Here is a 14214-nt window from a genome sequence, read left to right as displayed (position 1 = left end):
TTAATATATGACATTTGTTTTTCTGCTGAGTCAGTTTCTTGCTTTTAGACTTTCACATGAGAATCAGTCACTAGCCTTTGATATTACCCAATGGTCTTTCTTCTGTAAAATGTGAGATTTTTTGTCTCTTCCCCCCACACTTTTGCCCTTTCTTGTTTTTCCATTATGATTATATAACACTTTTCGCGGGGGTTGGTAATTGAGATTAACTTCTCATTATTATGACTATATAAATATTATAACTAAGCCACATAATGGATACTTCCCATTCCACAATAGGTTATAACTATTAATACATTTCCTTTCATATTGAAATTTTTGTCTTTCTTGCAGTTAACGATTGACTTTTTTTTCAGTTTTTTTATTGGCGTAAAATTAATTTACAGTGTTGTGTTAGTGTCTGCTGTACAACAAAGTGAATCAGCTATAGGTATATAGCTATATCCTTTCCCTCTTGGGCCTCCCTCCCACCCCTCATTCCACCCATCTAGGTCATCACACACTGGGCTGAGCGCCCTGAGCTATTATACAGCAGCTTCCCACCAGCTAGCTACTTCACACAGGGTGGGGTAAATATGTCAAGGCTACTCTTTCAATTGTCCCACCTTCCCACCCCCGCCCCCCTTCAGTCCATAAATCTGTTCTCGACTACTGTGTCTCTATTTCTACCCTGCAAATAAGTTCATTAGCAACAATGTCTTATTTTGCTTAGTTTCCAATGTATCTATGTAGTTAGTTAATTAATCTCTAACTCTCAAACAGAACTGAAAAATCTCCTCTCAATATGTTCAAATAATGTTAGATATTCTACTAGTCCCCAGACTATCATTTTTTTTGGAGACAATATTCTTCTGCTCTAAGGTAAACAATTTCTCTCATCTTTTTTAAAAATTAATTTTTATTGGAGTATCTCTGCTTTACCAGGTTGTGTTAGTTTCCACTGTGCAGCAAAGTGAATCAAGTATACATATACATATATCTTCTCGTTTTTGGATTTCCTCCTTCCAATTTAGGTCATCACAAAGCACTGAGTAGAGATCCCTGAACTATTCTGTAGGTTCTCTTTAGTTATCTACTTTATACTCTCTCTAGTCTCGATGCACAGCTGTTATGTTGAGATTTTCCTTTATCATTTTCCTGAAAATTCTCTTAATTTCACTTTTTTATACTTATTTCAGCAAAATATTTTATTTTGTTATTTTTCAAATTGACATATAATTGCTTTATAATGTTTCAGGTGTACAGCAAAATGACTCAGTTTGCATATATATATACTTATATATTCTTCCCAGATTTTTTCTTTATAGGTTATTACAAAATATTAAATATAGTTCCTTGTGCTATACAGTAGGTCCTTGCTGTTTATATATTTTATATATAGTAGTGTGTATCTCTTAATCCCAAATTTCCAATTTGTCCTTTCTTCTCCCTTTCTCCTTGGTAACCACAAGTTTGCTCTCTGTGTCTGTGAGTCTATTTCTGCTTTGTAAATATGTTCATTTGCATAATTTTAAAATATTCTATATTTAAGTGATATGATTGGTCCTCTGTCTGACTTACTTTACTCAGTATGATAATCTCTAGTTCCATTCATGTTGCGGCAAATGGCATTATTTTATTCTTTTTTATGGTTGAATAATATTCTATTGTGTATATATATATATATATACACACATACATATATATATATATATATATATATATATATATATATACACACTACATCTTCTTTATCCATTCATCTGTCAATGGACATTTAGCCTGCTTCCATGCCTTGGCTATTGTAATAAATAGTGCTGCTATGAACACTGTGGTGCCTGTATCTTTTTGAATTAAAGCCTTCATCTTTTCTGGATATATGCCCAGGAGCAGGATTGTAGGATCAAATAGCAAAATTCTATTTTCAGTTTTTTAAGGAACCTCCATAGTGTTTTCCACAGTAGCCAAACCAACTGACATTCCCACCAACAGTGTAGGAGGATTCCCTTTTCTTTACATCCTCTCCAGCATTTGTTATTTGCAGACTTTTAATGATGGTCATTCTGACCCATGTCAGGTGGTACCTCTCTGTAGTTTTGATTTGCATTTCACTAATTAAAAATCTAATAGCTAACATCTTTATTATATGTTTTAAATATTTTAAAGCATTTTCATATTTTCACAGCCATCATTTTAGCTTTACCATCATCATTGTACAGATGGATTATATCTGAATTATTGATTTGAGTTAGCCAAATTAACAAAGTATTCCTCCACATAATGTGAATACACTGTGTTTTCTATACTATATCAACATGGGATTTTACATGGTCAGTTGTGCCTCTTTGTTCTTTTTTTAAAATAAATTTATTTATTTTAATTGGAGGTTAATTACTTTACAATATTGTATTGGTTTTGCCATACATCACCATGTATCCGCCACAGGTATACACGTGTTCTCCATCCTGAACCCCCCCTCCCTCCTCCCGCCCCATACCATCCCTCTGGGTCATCCCAGTGCACCAGCCCCAAGAATCCAGTATCGTGCATTGAACCTGGGCTGGAGACTCCTTTCATATATGATATTATACATGTTTCAATGCCATTTTCCCAAATCATCCCACCCTCTCCCTCTCCCACAGAGTCCAAAAGACTATTCAATACGTGTGTCTCTTTTGCTGTCTCACACACACTTTTAGATTTTGTTACCTTCTACTATTAAACCTTTCAGCACTGTGTGAATTGATATACACACTGTGAAGAGCCTCCAAGAATAGTTGTTCAAAATTTCCTTTGTACTTCACAGCAGTGCATACGTATGAACATAGAGCACTTACCATTGTGTATACTGTTTGTTTCTTTTCTTTGTTTTTTTGGGGGTGGGAAGTATGTGCTCTCTCTACCTTGAGTACTTTTATGAACTGGACTTTTGTTTTATTCATCTCTGTGACTCAGAGCCTATTATAATGTCTAGTACCTAATGGCAACCAATTCACTTTCACTGAATGGATGAATACTTCATTGGTAAATTAAATGCTCACCATCGAGTGGCAAACTTTTTCTCAACACAGAATTCTCCTTCAGTTGGTCTCTTAACCCTATGTCTTTCAGAAGATTTCCCAGATCGTTATGGTCAAGTACCTCCCCTTAAAAAATAAAACAATGATGAAAGGTCAAACTTTAAATAATAGTAATAGTAATAAAAATACAAATAATACCACTACTACTACTAATATCAACTGTTTGTGTAGCATCATCCACAAATATAGGATAAAAAGCAATAGAAAGATTAAGTATTGTTTAATTACTTAGAATTAGAAGGGGGATTCAGAAATAGTTTCCTTCTGGTAAAATGGAGTTCTTCAATGTTGGGAAAAAGTAACAAACACAGCATGCAGAAAATCAGTATTTCTGTAACAGCTCATTAAATTTTCTGGTGCAAATAATTCTGCCAGCATGTAATATTTGCTCTATTGTTTTATTTTTGCCTGAATTATGAGCTTCTTCTCAGTGGTCATATTATCTACATGTGTAATTGGCCTTGCCATTTTGCTTTTAGAACAGCAGGAAAATAATAATATTATTGAGAAATACCAAAGCATAAAAGGTTTATTATTGAGGCATTATACTATAGCCTTTAAAATAAGAAGTAGATAACAATTAATTATAATAATGAATAACATTTAGCTTATAAAGCTGTCTTTTCAGTTATGTATACATTACCAATTAAAACAGATGTAGTAGCAGGATTAATATGTCATGGACAGGCTAACAGAAAATACTTTAAAAATAACTTCTTTTGTTAAGTATTGAGATTTTAAAAATTATTCCTTATTATTTCTTCTCACTCACCTAGAAGTTCTTGTACTTCATCTAGAAGTCTATCCAGTTTAACTTTTCTCTCAACTACAAAATAAAACAAAATTTAGATATAATCCTGCTATGACCTAAATCATGTCCCCTTAATTTCATACGTTGCAGCCCTATTCCCCAGTGTGACTGTATTTGGAAATAAAGTCTTTAGGAGGTAATTAAGATTAAATGAGGTTGTAAGGGTGGAGCCCTAATCCAATAGGACTGTGGCCTTATAAGAGGAAGATTTTTTTTTCTCTCCACTCTGCCATGTGAAGACACAGTAAGAAGGCAGCTGTCTGCAAGCTAGGAAGAAAATCTTCACCAGAAACCAAATAAAATGACGTGGTGATCCTGGATTTCCCTGCATCCAGAACGTAGAGAAAATAAATTTCTCTTAAGTCACACAGACTGTGGTATTTTGTTATGGCAGCCTGAGCAGACTAATACAGGTCCCAATTATATAAAATTCTTAAACTATGGAGTAAAATGCAAGAATTTTGCAGTTGCCAAGAATTTTTTTTTCTTCTAGTTAGATGTTTTATTTGACTTTTTGCATTCCTATGGACTGTAGCCCGCAAGGGTCCTTTGTCTGTGGCGTTTTCCTGGTAAGAATACCAGAGTGAGTTGCCATGACCTCCTCCAGGGGATCTTTCCAACCCAGGGATCGAACCCATGTCTCTTATGCCTCCTGCACTGGCAGGTGAGTTCTTTACCACTAGTGCCACCTGGGAAGCCCTATATAAGCATAAGCTTGGGGGAAAAAAGACTCTAAGTATGACGAACACATTCATTCCATTTCTTCACCTTTTACTTTTTGTATTCCTCACTCACTAGACTGGGAGAGAAAAAAAAATTTTTCCTAGTTTTGTCTTGTTTTCTATTTCGGCTTTAATTAAAACTGTACACTGTGATTATTTCATATATACACGTTGTGAAAAGTTGCCCCCATCTAGTTAGTTAATATCTCTCACTACATAATCTATCCATCTATTAACTATCTATCTATCTATATGTTTTTGGTAAGAACATTTAATTATCTTAGCAAATTTCAATTAAGCAACACTCTGTTATCAACTACAGTTACCATGTTTTACATTAGATCCGTTGATCTTATTTATCTTACAGTTGAAAGACATTTCCTGGAGAAATTTAGGCAGGAGAAACAACATGATTAGTTTCTTGTTTTAAAAACAGCACTGCTGGGACTTCCTGGTGGTCTAATGACTGAGACTCTGAGCTCCCAATGCAGGGGGTCCAAGGTTCCATTCCTGGTCAAGACTAGATCCTGCATGCCACAACTAAAGATCCTGCCTGCTACAACTAAGACCCAGCACAGCCAAATAAATAAACTTTTTTTTAAAACTCTGTTTTAAAAAAACCAGTTTCTCTGTTTTTTAGGATTTGCTCTCTATAGGCTTCTGGCTTTTTCTAAGAAATTAACAAGTATACTTCAGATATTTCTACAGATAAATAAAAAAATTTTTTTACAGGGCACTGGGTACTTGAAGTGCTTACCATCAATTGGCAGGTGACTACATAGTTCCTCAGTGTCTTCCTCATCAAGTAGGAATCCCATGTTCTTAAGAGCATCATCTATTTTGTTGATATTAACCTTTCCTCCTTATGAAAAAAAGGGATAAAAGAAATTTGTAATTATGTTAAAGAGGAAAAAAGCCTGGTCATATCAATCAATCAACATAAATGGAAGCAAAAAGTAACGACACCACAAAACTCTTGAAGCAATTAAAAAGAATTAGTTGAGGAATTAGAAATAGAAAAGTTCTTTTCAGTATTCCAGGAAACACTGTTACAGCAATTTACAAGGTGAATTTACCTAGAAGGAAGAGATGAGTATTAAGACTAATAAATTGGGGTACACGTGTCTCTTTCAATTCTGGTTTCCTCGGTGTGTATGCCCAGCAGTGGTATGGGGAGGGAGGTGGGAGGGGGGTTCAGGATTGGGAACTCATGTACACCCATGGCGGATTCATGTTAATGTATGGCAAAACCAATACAGTATTGTAAAGTAAAATTAAGAAAAAAAGACTAACAAATTATAGCAGAGACAATGCACATATTATTACCATTTAGTAAAATTCAAAATTTGCCACACTGACAAAATAATGTAGCTATTTCTTTAGATTGTGTACAACTAAGAATGTCAGCTCTTTAAAAAAACTAGACTAATACAATTAGCAAGCCAATCAGTGAGAAAAAAGAGATTGTAGAAAAGTAAATGCAAAAGCTTGAAGATCTATTTTCTCTTTCTTGGCAGTCTTCTCACTCACCTCTGTATTTCTTTACTCCGTCCATCAACCTGTTTTTATACACCATTTGATTTTCTGTAAGATAAGAGTCAATTTAGTTCATAAATAAGTGGCAACTCAGAAAGTACTACTTGTTTGTAAATTTTTATAAATTTTTAATTAGTTAAAATCCCAAGAAGGAAACAAAGAAATGCATAAGATTCTCAAGGTTAACTATACATTCTCTGGCATCTGATGTACTTTTAGTGAAACTCGAACATGTAAACAGATTTTTTTCTTTTTTTTTTTTCTACAGTGTACCTTCCTTCCTTTCCTCAACTCTTCTGATTACCACCTTTCCCTACTTTTAGTTTTAGAGTTGTTATAGATGTTGGTTCTAACACTTAAAGCTATTTTTCCGTAACAGCAGTACCCCACAAAAGAGCATTACATTCCAAGTAAGGATTTAAATGGTAAGAACTGAATATTATATATTAGAATAGGTACTTTTGACATTAATTTTTCTCTTAATTAAAAAATGAGATATAAATGAAACAGGGTATTGTGTAAGTTTAAGGCATGAAACAAATTGATCTGATACATTCATATTGCAATATGAGGGTCATTATATCATTAGCCAACACCTCTGTCATTTCACATAGTTATTTCTTCTTGTGCTGGGAACAATTAAGATCTTTTTTATAATACAGTTTTGTTGTCTATCATCACTATACTGTGTATTAGATCTCCAGGACTGATTTATATACTGGTTTCAAGTATGTATCCTTAAATAATATTTCTCTCATCCTTCACCCCCAACCAGCCTCTGGTAACCATCATTCTACTTGCTCTTTTTTTGAATTAGTTTTTCTAAAGATTTCACATAGAAATCTTTTGCATTTCTCAGTAGTTGCATTTCTCAGACTTAATCTCACTTAGCATAATATCTTCAGAGTCTGTGTTGTTGCAAACGGCTAGATTTCCTCTTTACTCGTGACTGAATAGTACTCCACTGTATATAATATACTATATTTCCTTTATACATTTATTTACTGATGACCACTTAAGTTGTTTCCGTATCTTAGATATTGCGAATAATGCTGTAGTAAGCATGGCAGTGCATATATATCTCTTTGATGACCTGTTTTCATTTCCTTTGGATATATGCCCAGAAGTGGGGTTGCTGAATCATATGATAGTTCTATTTTTACTTTGTTGAGGAACTTCATATTGGTATCCACAGAGGCTGAATCCATTTATAATCCCACCAACAGTATACAGGGGTTCCCTTTCTCTACATCCTTGAACACACTTGTTGTCTCTTGTCTTTTTGATATAAGCCATTCTTATAGGTGTGAGGTAATATGTCATTGTGGATTTGATTTGCATTTTCCTGATTAGTGACGATTACCACTTTTTCACGTACCTGTTGGCCATCTGTATGTCCTCTATGGAAAAATGTCTAATCAGATTCTCTGCCCACTTTTAAGTTGAATTTCTTTTTTGTTATTGAGTTGTATGAACTGTTTATGTATTTTAGATATTGAAAGTGAAAGAAAGTGAAGTTGCTCAGTCATGTCCGACTCTTTGCGACCCCATGGTCTGTAGCCTACCAGGCTCCTCCCTCCATGGGATTCTCCAGGCAAGAATACTGGAGTGGGTTCCTTCTCCAATGCATGAAAGTGAAAAGTCAAAGTGAGTAGCATGGAATTTTTAACAATATTAACTTCCAATCTATGAACACAGGATGTCTTTCCTTTTGTTTATGTCTTCTTTGATTTCTTTCAATGAAGTCTTGCAGTATTGTACAAAATTTTCATGTTCTTGGATAAATCTATTATTAAGTATTTTATTGTTTTTGATGTTATCGTGAGTGGGATAGTTCTCTTTACTTCTTTTCCAGATGTTTTGCCGTCAGTGTTTAGAAGTGCAATTGATTTCCTTGTATTGATTTTATATCCTGCAACATCACTGAATTGATTGATTAAATTCAACAGTCTTTTAGTTGCGATTTAGTTGGGACTTTCAATACACTGGATCCTTGAAAAATACAACTTTGAACTGCATAGGCCCACTTACATGTGAATTTTTCTTCTTTTAAACTAGTGCTTCCCTACTGGCTCAGTGTAAAGAATCTGCTTGTCAATGCAGGAGACATGGGTTCAGTCCCTGCGTCAGGAAGATCCCATGGAGAAGGATTGTCTCCAGGTATTCTTCTCCAGCATTCTTGCCTGGGAAATCCCATGGACAGAGGAGCCTGGTGGGCTAAAGTCTATGGGGGTCACAAAGATTCAGACATGACTTAGTGACCGAACAACAATAAAACAACACACATCTACTACAATACTACATGATCCATGGTTCGTTAAAACTGGGGTTTGGAACTGTGGATTTAGATGACCACCAGCAAAATTAGTTTTTTCAACTGCAGGGAGGGTTGGTGTTCCTAACTGCCATGTTGCTCAAGGGTCAACTGTATGTATGTGTGTGTGTGTGTGTGTGTGTGTATAAAATATACCTATAGGTATATGTCATATACCTATAAATAACATTTTATTTTTATCTTATTTGGATGCCTTTTATTTCCTTGTCTCACCTGATTGCTCTAGCATATTCATCAGGGATATTGGCCTATAGTTTTATTTTACTGTAATGTCTTTATATGGCTTTGCTATCATGATGCTGGCCTTGTAGGATGACTTTTTTTCTTCCTTCCTCTTCAATTTTTCAGGCAGCATTTGAGAAGGATTGGTGTTAATTCTTATTTAAACATTTCGCAGAATTTGCTAGTGAAGCCATCTGGTCTTGTGGTTTACTTTTTTGAAAAGTTTTCTCACTATTGATTCAATAGGTTTACTTGTTATTAGTCTGTCTGGATTTTCTAGTCAATATTTCTTCTTGATTCAGTCTTGGTAAGTTGTATGAGTCTAAGAAGTTATCCATTTCTTCTAGGGTATCTAATTTGTTGCACATAATTTGCTTCTGGTAGTTTCTCATGATCCTATGTATTTCTGTAGTGTCAGCTGTAATTTCTTTTTCATTTCCTTTTTATGAGATGTTTTTCAATTTTTCTTAGATTTGCTAAAGTTTTACTGATTTTTATCTTTTGAAAATCCAACTCAGTTTCATTAATATTTTTTATTGTTTTTATGGTCTCCATTTCAGTTTTTTACTGTGATCTCTCTTATTTTCTCCCTTTTGTTAATTTTGGGCTTGTTATCTTTCCCCTAGTTTCTTGAGGCATAAATCTAGGTTGTTTATTTGTGATCTTTATAATTTCTTATTACATGTGTCTGTCACTCTAAAATTCCCTAACCAAAGGTTTTAGTATGTAGTGTTTCCATTTTCATTTATTTCAATATATTCTTTGATTTCCCTTTTGATTTCTTCTTTGACCCAAGAATATGTTGTTTAGTTTCCACATATTTGTAGATTTTCTACCTCCTCATGTTGTTGCTTTTTAGTTTCCTATCATAGTGTTTATACACTGCATTTGCTATAATCAAAATCATCTTAAATTTTAAGAATTGTGTTCAATCATATGATTTAACCTTGAGAATGTTCCATATGTACTTAAGAAGAATGTGTATTCTGCTGTTTGATAGAATGTTCCATAGATGTCTGTTAGGCCCATTTGGTCTAAAGTATGGTTCAAATCCATTGTCTCCTTTTTGGTTTTCACTCTAGATGATTATCACTCTGGATATCTACCCATTGTTTAAAGTAAGGCATTCAAGTCCCATAATATGTTAGTAGTATTACTGATTGTTTCTCTTTTCAGATCTCTTGGTATTTGGTTAATATATTTCAATGCTCTGATGCTGGATGTATACATATTTCTGATTGTTATATCTTCTTAATGAATTTACCTCAATTATGCATCATGACTTCCTTTGTCTCTTGTTATGACTTTTGGCTTAAAGTTTATTTTGTTTGATACAAGTATGACTACCTCCACTTTCTTTTGGTTTCTGTTTGCATGGAATATCTTTTTACATTTCTTTACTTTGAGTCTATGTGTGTCCTTAAAGCTGAAGTGAGTCTCTTGTAGGCAGCAAATAGTTGGATCTTGTTTTTAATCCATTCAGCTACACTTTGCCTCTTAACGGTGAATTCAATCCATTTACATTTAGAGTAATTGCTGATATGTAAGGATTTACTAATGCCATCTTATTCATTTGTTTTCTGGGTATTTTGCAGTCCATTTTCCCCCCTCTGTTTCTGCCTACCTTTTAAAATAGGTTATTTTCTGTAGTGATATGCTCTGTTTCCCCTTTGACTGTCTTTCATGGATCTACTCTAGGTTTTTGCTTTGTGGTTACCATGCTGCTGCTGCCGCTGCTGCTGCTGCTGCGTCGCTTCAGTCGTGTCCGACTCTGTGTGACCCCATACACGGCAGCCCACCAGGCTCCCCGGTCCCTGGGATTCTCCAGGCAAGAACACTGGAGTGGGTTGCCATTTCCTTCTCCAATGCATGAAAGTGAAAAGTGAAAGTGAAGTCACTCAGTCGTGTCTGACCGACTCCTAGTGACCCCATGGACTGCAGCCCACCAGACTCCTCCATCCATACCATGAGACTTCCATAAAACATCTTATAGATAACAGTTCATTTTTGACTCTCAGCAACTTACCTCTGATTGCCTGCAAAGACTGCAATCTTTTACATTTCATTCTCTCTTTTACATTATTAATGTCATAATCTACCTCCTTTAAAATATGTATATTTGTTAACAATTTATAGTAGCTATAGTTATTTTTCGGAGGCTTCCTTGATGGCTCAGATGGTAAAGAATCTGCCTGCAATGTGGAAGACCTGGCTTCCATCCCTGGGTTGGGAGGATCCCCTGGGGGAGGATATGGCAACCCACTCCAGTATTCTTGCCTGGAGAATCCCCATGGACAGAGGAGCCTGGTGGGCTACAGTTCATGGGGTTGCAAAGAGTTGGACACAACTGAGCAACATAAGCACAAGCACAGTATAGTTATTGTTTACTATGCTTTCTTTTAACTTGGTTACTATAGTTCAGTGCTTAACACACCATGCTATTTTGAAGCACTGGTTTTCTAAGTCTGACTGTATATTTTTCACCTTAGTGTGTTGTGTACATTTGTGTGTTTTCATGTCACTGAGTAGCATGTTTTCCTTTCAGCTTGAAGAACTCTTGTTAGCATTCCTTGCGAGGCAGGTTTAGTGGTGATGGACTCTCTCAGCTTTAGTTTGTCCAGGAAAGCCTTTATTCCTCCTTTGTATGTGAAGGATAACTTTACCAGATAAAGTACCCTTGGCTGAAAAATTTTCTCTTTCAACACTTTGCATATGTCATTCTACCCTCTCTTGGCAGTAGTTTCTGCTGTGAAATCCATTGACAGCCTAATTTGGCGGGGCGGGGCGGGGGGGGGGGCCTTTTCTGTTTTTACCGGCTGCCTTTAAGATTTTTTCTTTATCATTAAAAAAACTGAGATATAATTGACAGAAATTTATATTACTTTTATGTGTACAACCTAATTTGATATTTGTATATACAGCTGACCATTGAACAACATAGGTTTGAACTGCACATGTGTGCAAGCTCAGCTGCTCAGTCGTGTCTGACTCTTTGCGACCCCATGGACTGTAGCCTGTCAGGCTCCTCTGTCCATGTCCTCTTGTCCAGGCAAGAATACCAGAGTGGGTTGCCATTTCCTTCTCCAGGGGATCTTCCCCACTCAAGGACTGAACCCACATTTCTTACGTCTCCTGCATAGGCAGGTGGATTCTTTACCACTGAGCTATCTGAGAAGCACCTGAACTGCACAGATGCACTTAAGTGTGGATTTATTTCTTCTTCATTTTTTAAATTGTGAAAGTATGATAACACATTTATAGGAGACTTGAGAAATACAGAACAAAGCTACATACAGCTCCACTACATATTACAATTATTTTTTAAGTAGATAAATTTGGATTTTTAGTTGGAGTTTCAATATCAAACTCTCAAAAATTAATAGAATGAATAGACAGAAAAATAGGATACAGTAGATCTAAAAAACACTATGAGCCAGTTCAACATAATTAAGATTTACACAATTTTCACACAATAGCAGGATATGAATTCTATTCAAGTTCCCATAGGCTATAAAACCAGGATACGTTGGAACATATTCAGGGATCTAAAACAAGGTGCAAAAATTTCATGGTCTACAGATATTGAAATCATTCAGAGTCTGTTCTCTTATCACTGTGGATTTCTTATAAATAAATATCAAAAGATACTGCATGTGGATTTTTTTCAATAGGAAATATTACAGAACTACATGATCCATGGTTGATTGAGTCCCCTGCATATATGGGGGGCTAATTATAAATTATACACAGATTTTCAACTGCATGGAGAGTTGGGGCCCATAACCCTCATATTGTTCAAGAGTAAACTCTATTGTGAAAAGATCATCACAATAAGTCTAGTTAATATCATTATTTCTGATAGTTTCAATATGTGGCTTGGAGAAAGTCTCTCTGCAGTGAGATGATAGGGTGATCTATTAGCTTTGTGGACTTGTATGTGCAAGTCTTTCTCCAGGTTTAGGAAGATTCTCAGCTATTATTTCTTTAAAGAAATTTTAAAGAAATTCTTTAAAAAAGAAATCTCCTTTTTTCCCCTCCTTCTGGAATCCTGATTATTCTAATATTTGTCTTTTGATGGAATTCCATAGCTCACATAGGCTTTCTTTGCTTTTTAAAGTCTTTGTTCTGTCTTCTCTTCTCTGTTATTTCGAAATTCCTGTCCTTCAAGTCATTTTTACCTTTTCCCCATCTGGTCTGCCATGCAACTGATGCTTTCTACTGCTTTCTTCATCTCATTCACAGAATTCTTCAGCTCCAGAATTTCTTTGGTTCTTTTTTATAATTGATTCTTGGTAAAGAGCTTATTTTGTTCATATATTTGATTGCTGATGTCATTGAATTTTCTTCCTGAGTTTTTTGGTATGAATTTCTTCAAAATAACTATTTTGAATTTTAAAAAATCAATTAGATTGCAATATTCATGGTTTTGAGCTTGGCTGCTTGAGAATTACCATTTTTCTTTGTAAAGCTATATTCCCTTGGTTTTTCATTATCCTTTTAGTTACGTGTTGCTGCCTTTGAATTTGAAGCAGAAGATATCGCCTTAACTTTTCTTGTTACCTTCAGATGGGGTATTATGTTGTATGGTATTACTATCTGAGTTTTCCCATTGTCTTTGTGAAGGTATGCAGGCTTCCCTCTTGTGGCCAAATTTTGGCAAGAATACACAGAAGAACTGTACAAAAAAGAGCTTCACGACCCAGATAATCACGATGGTGTGATCACTCACCTAGAGCCAGACATCCTGGAATGTGAAGTCAAGTAGGCCTTAGAAAGCATCACTAAAACAAAGCTAGTGGAGGTGATGGAATTCCAGTTGAGCTGTTTCAAATCCTGAAAGAGGTTGCTGTGAAAGTGCTGCACTCAGTATGTCAGCAAATTTGGAAAACTCAGCAGTGGCCACAGGACTAGAAAAGGTCCGTTTTCATTCCAATCCCAAAGAAAGGCAATGCCAAAGAATGCTCAAACTACTGCACAATTGCACTCATCTCACATGCTAGTAAAGTAATGCTCAAAATTCTCCAAGCCAGGCTTCAGCAATACATGAACCATGAACTCCCTGATGTTCAAGCTGGTTTTAGAAAAGGAAGAGGAACCAGAGATCAAACTGCCAACATCTGCTGGATCATGGAAAAAGCAAGAGAGTTCCAGAAAAACATCTATTTCTGCTTTATTGACTATGCCAAAGCCTTTGACTGTGTGAATCACAATAAACTGTGGAAAATTCTGAAAGATATGGGCATACCAGACCACCTGACCTGCCTCTTGAGAAATCTATATGCAGGTCAGGGAGCACCAGTTATGGCTGGAAATGGAACAACAGACTGGTTCCAAATAGGAAAAGGAGTACGTCAAGGCTGTATATTGTCACCCTGCTTATTTAACTTCTATGCAGAGTACATCATGAGAAACGCTGGGCTGGAAGAAGCACAAGCTGGAATCAAGATTGCCGGGAGAAATATCAATAACCTCAGATAGGCAGATGACATCACCCTTATGGCAGAAAGTGAAGAAGAACTAAAGAGCCTC

The 14214-nt window shown here is 35.6% G+C and overlaps 1 protein-coding gene across 2 annotated transcripts in view; it reads right to left on the bottom strand.

Moving 5' to 3' along the window:
- EFCAB3 (EF-hand calcium binding domain 3) overlaps window positions 1-14214 on the bottom strand; it is a 152759-nt gene that overhangs the window by 112122 nt on the left and 26423 nt on the right. Inside the window, exons 2-6 of one of the 2 annotated variants that reach the window (XM_027974361.3) lie at window positions 10403-10542; window positions 6123-6176; window positions 5350-5454; window positions 3832-3885; window positions 3021-3125 (exon numbers count right to left, since the gene is read on the bottom strand). In XM_027974361.3, the coding sequence (XP_027830162.3) occupies window positions 3021-3125; window positions 3832-3885; window positions 5350-5454; window positions 6123-6168 (310 nt within the window). In that variant the 5' untranslated portion in view covers window positions 6169-6176; window positions 10403-10542. The remainder of the gene's footprint in view (window positions 1-3020; window positions 3126-3831; window positions 3886-5349; window positions 5455-6122; window positions 6177-10402; window positions 10543-14214) is intronic. The other variant, XM_060395751.1, reaches the window with a different exon arrangement.

This window comes from Ovis aries, chromosome 11 (genome assembly GCF_016772045.2).
Source record: "Ovis aries strain OAR_USU_Benz2616 breed Rambouillet chromosome 11, ARS-UI_Ramb_v3.0, whole genome shotgun sequence".
Taxonomy (NCBI): Eukaryota; Metazoa; Chordata; class Mammalia; order Artiodactyla; family Bovidae; genus Ovis; species Ovis aries.
This window is presented reverse-complemented; position numbering and strand designations above follow the sequence as displayed.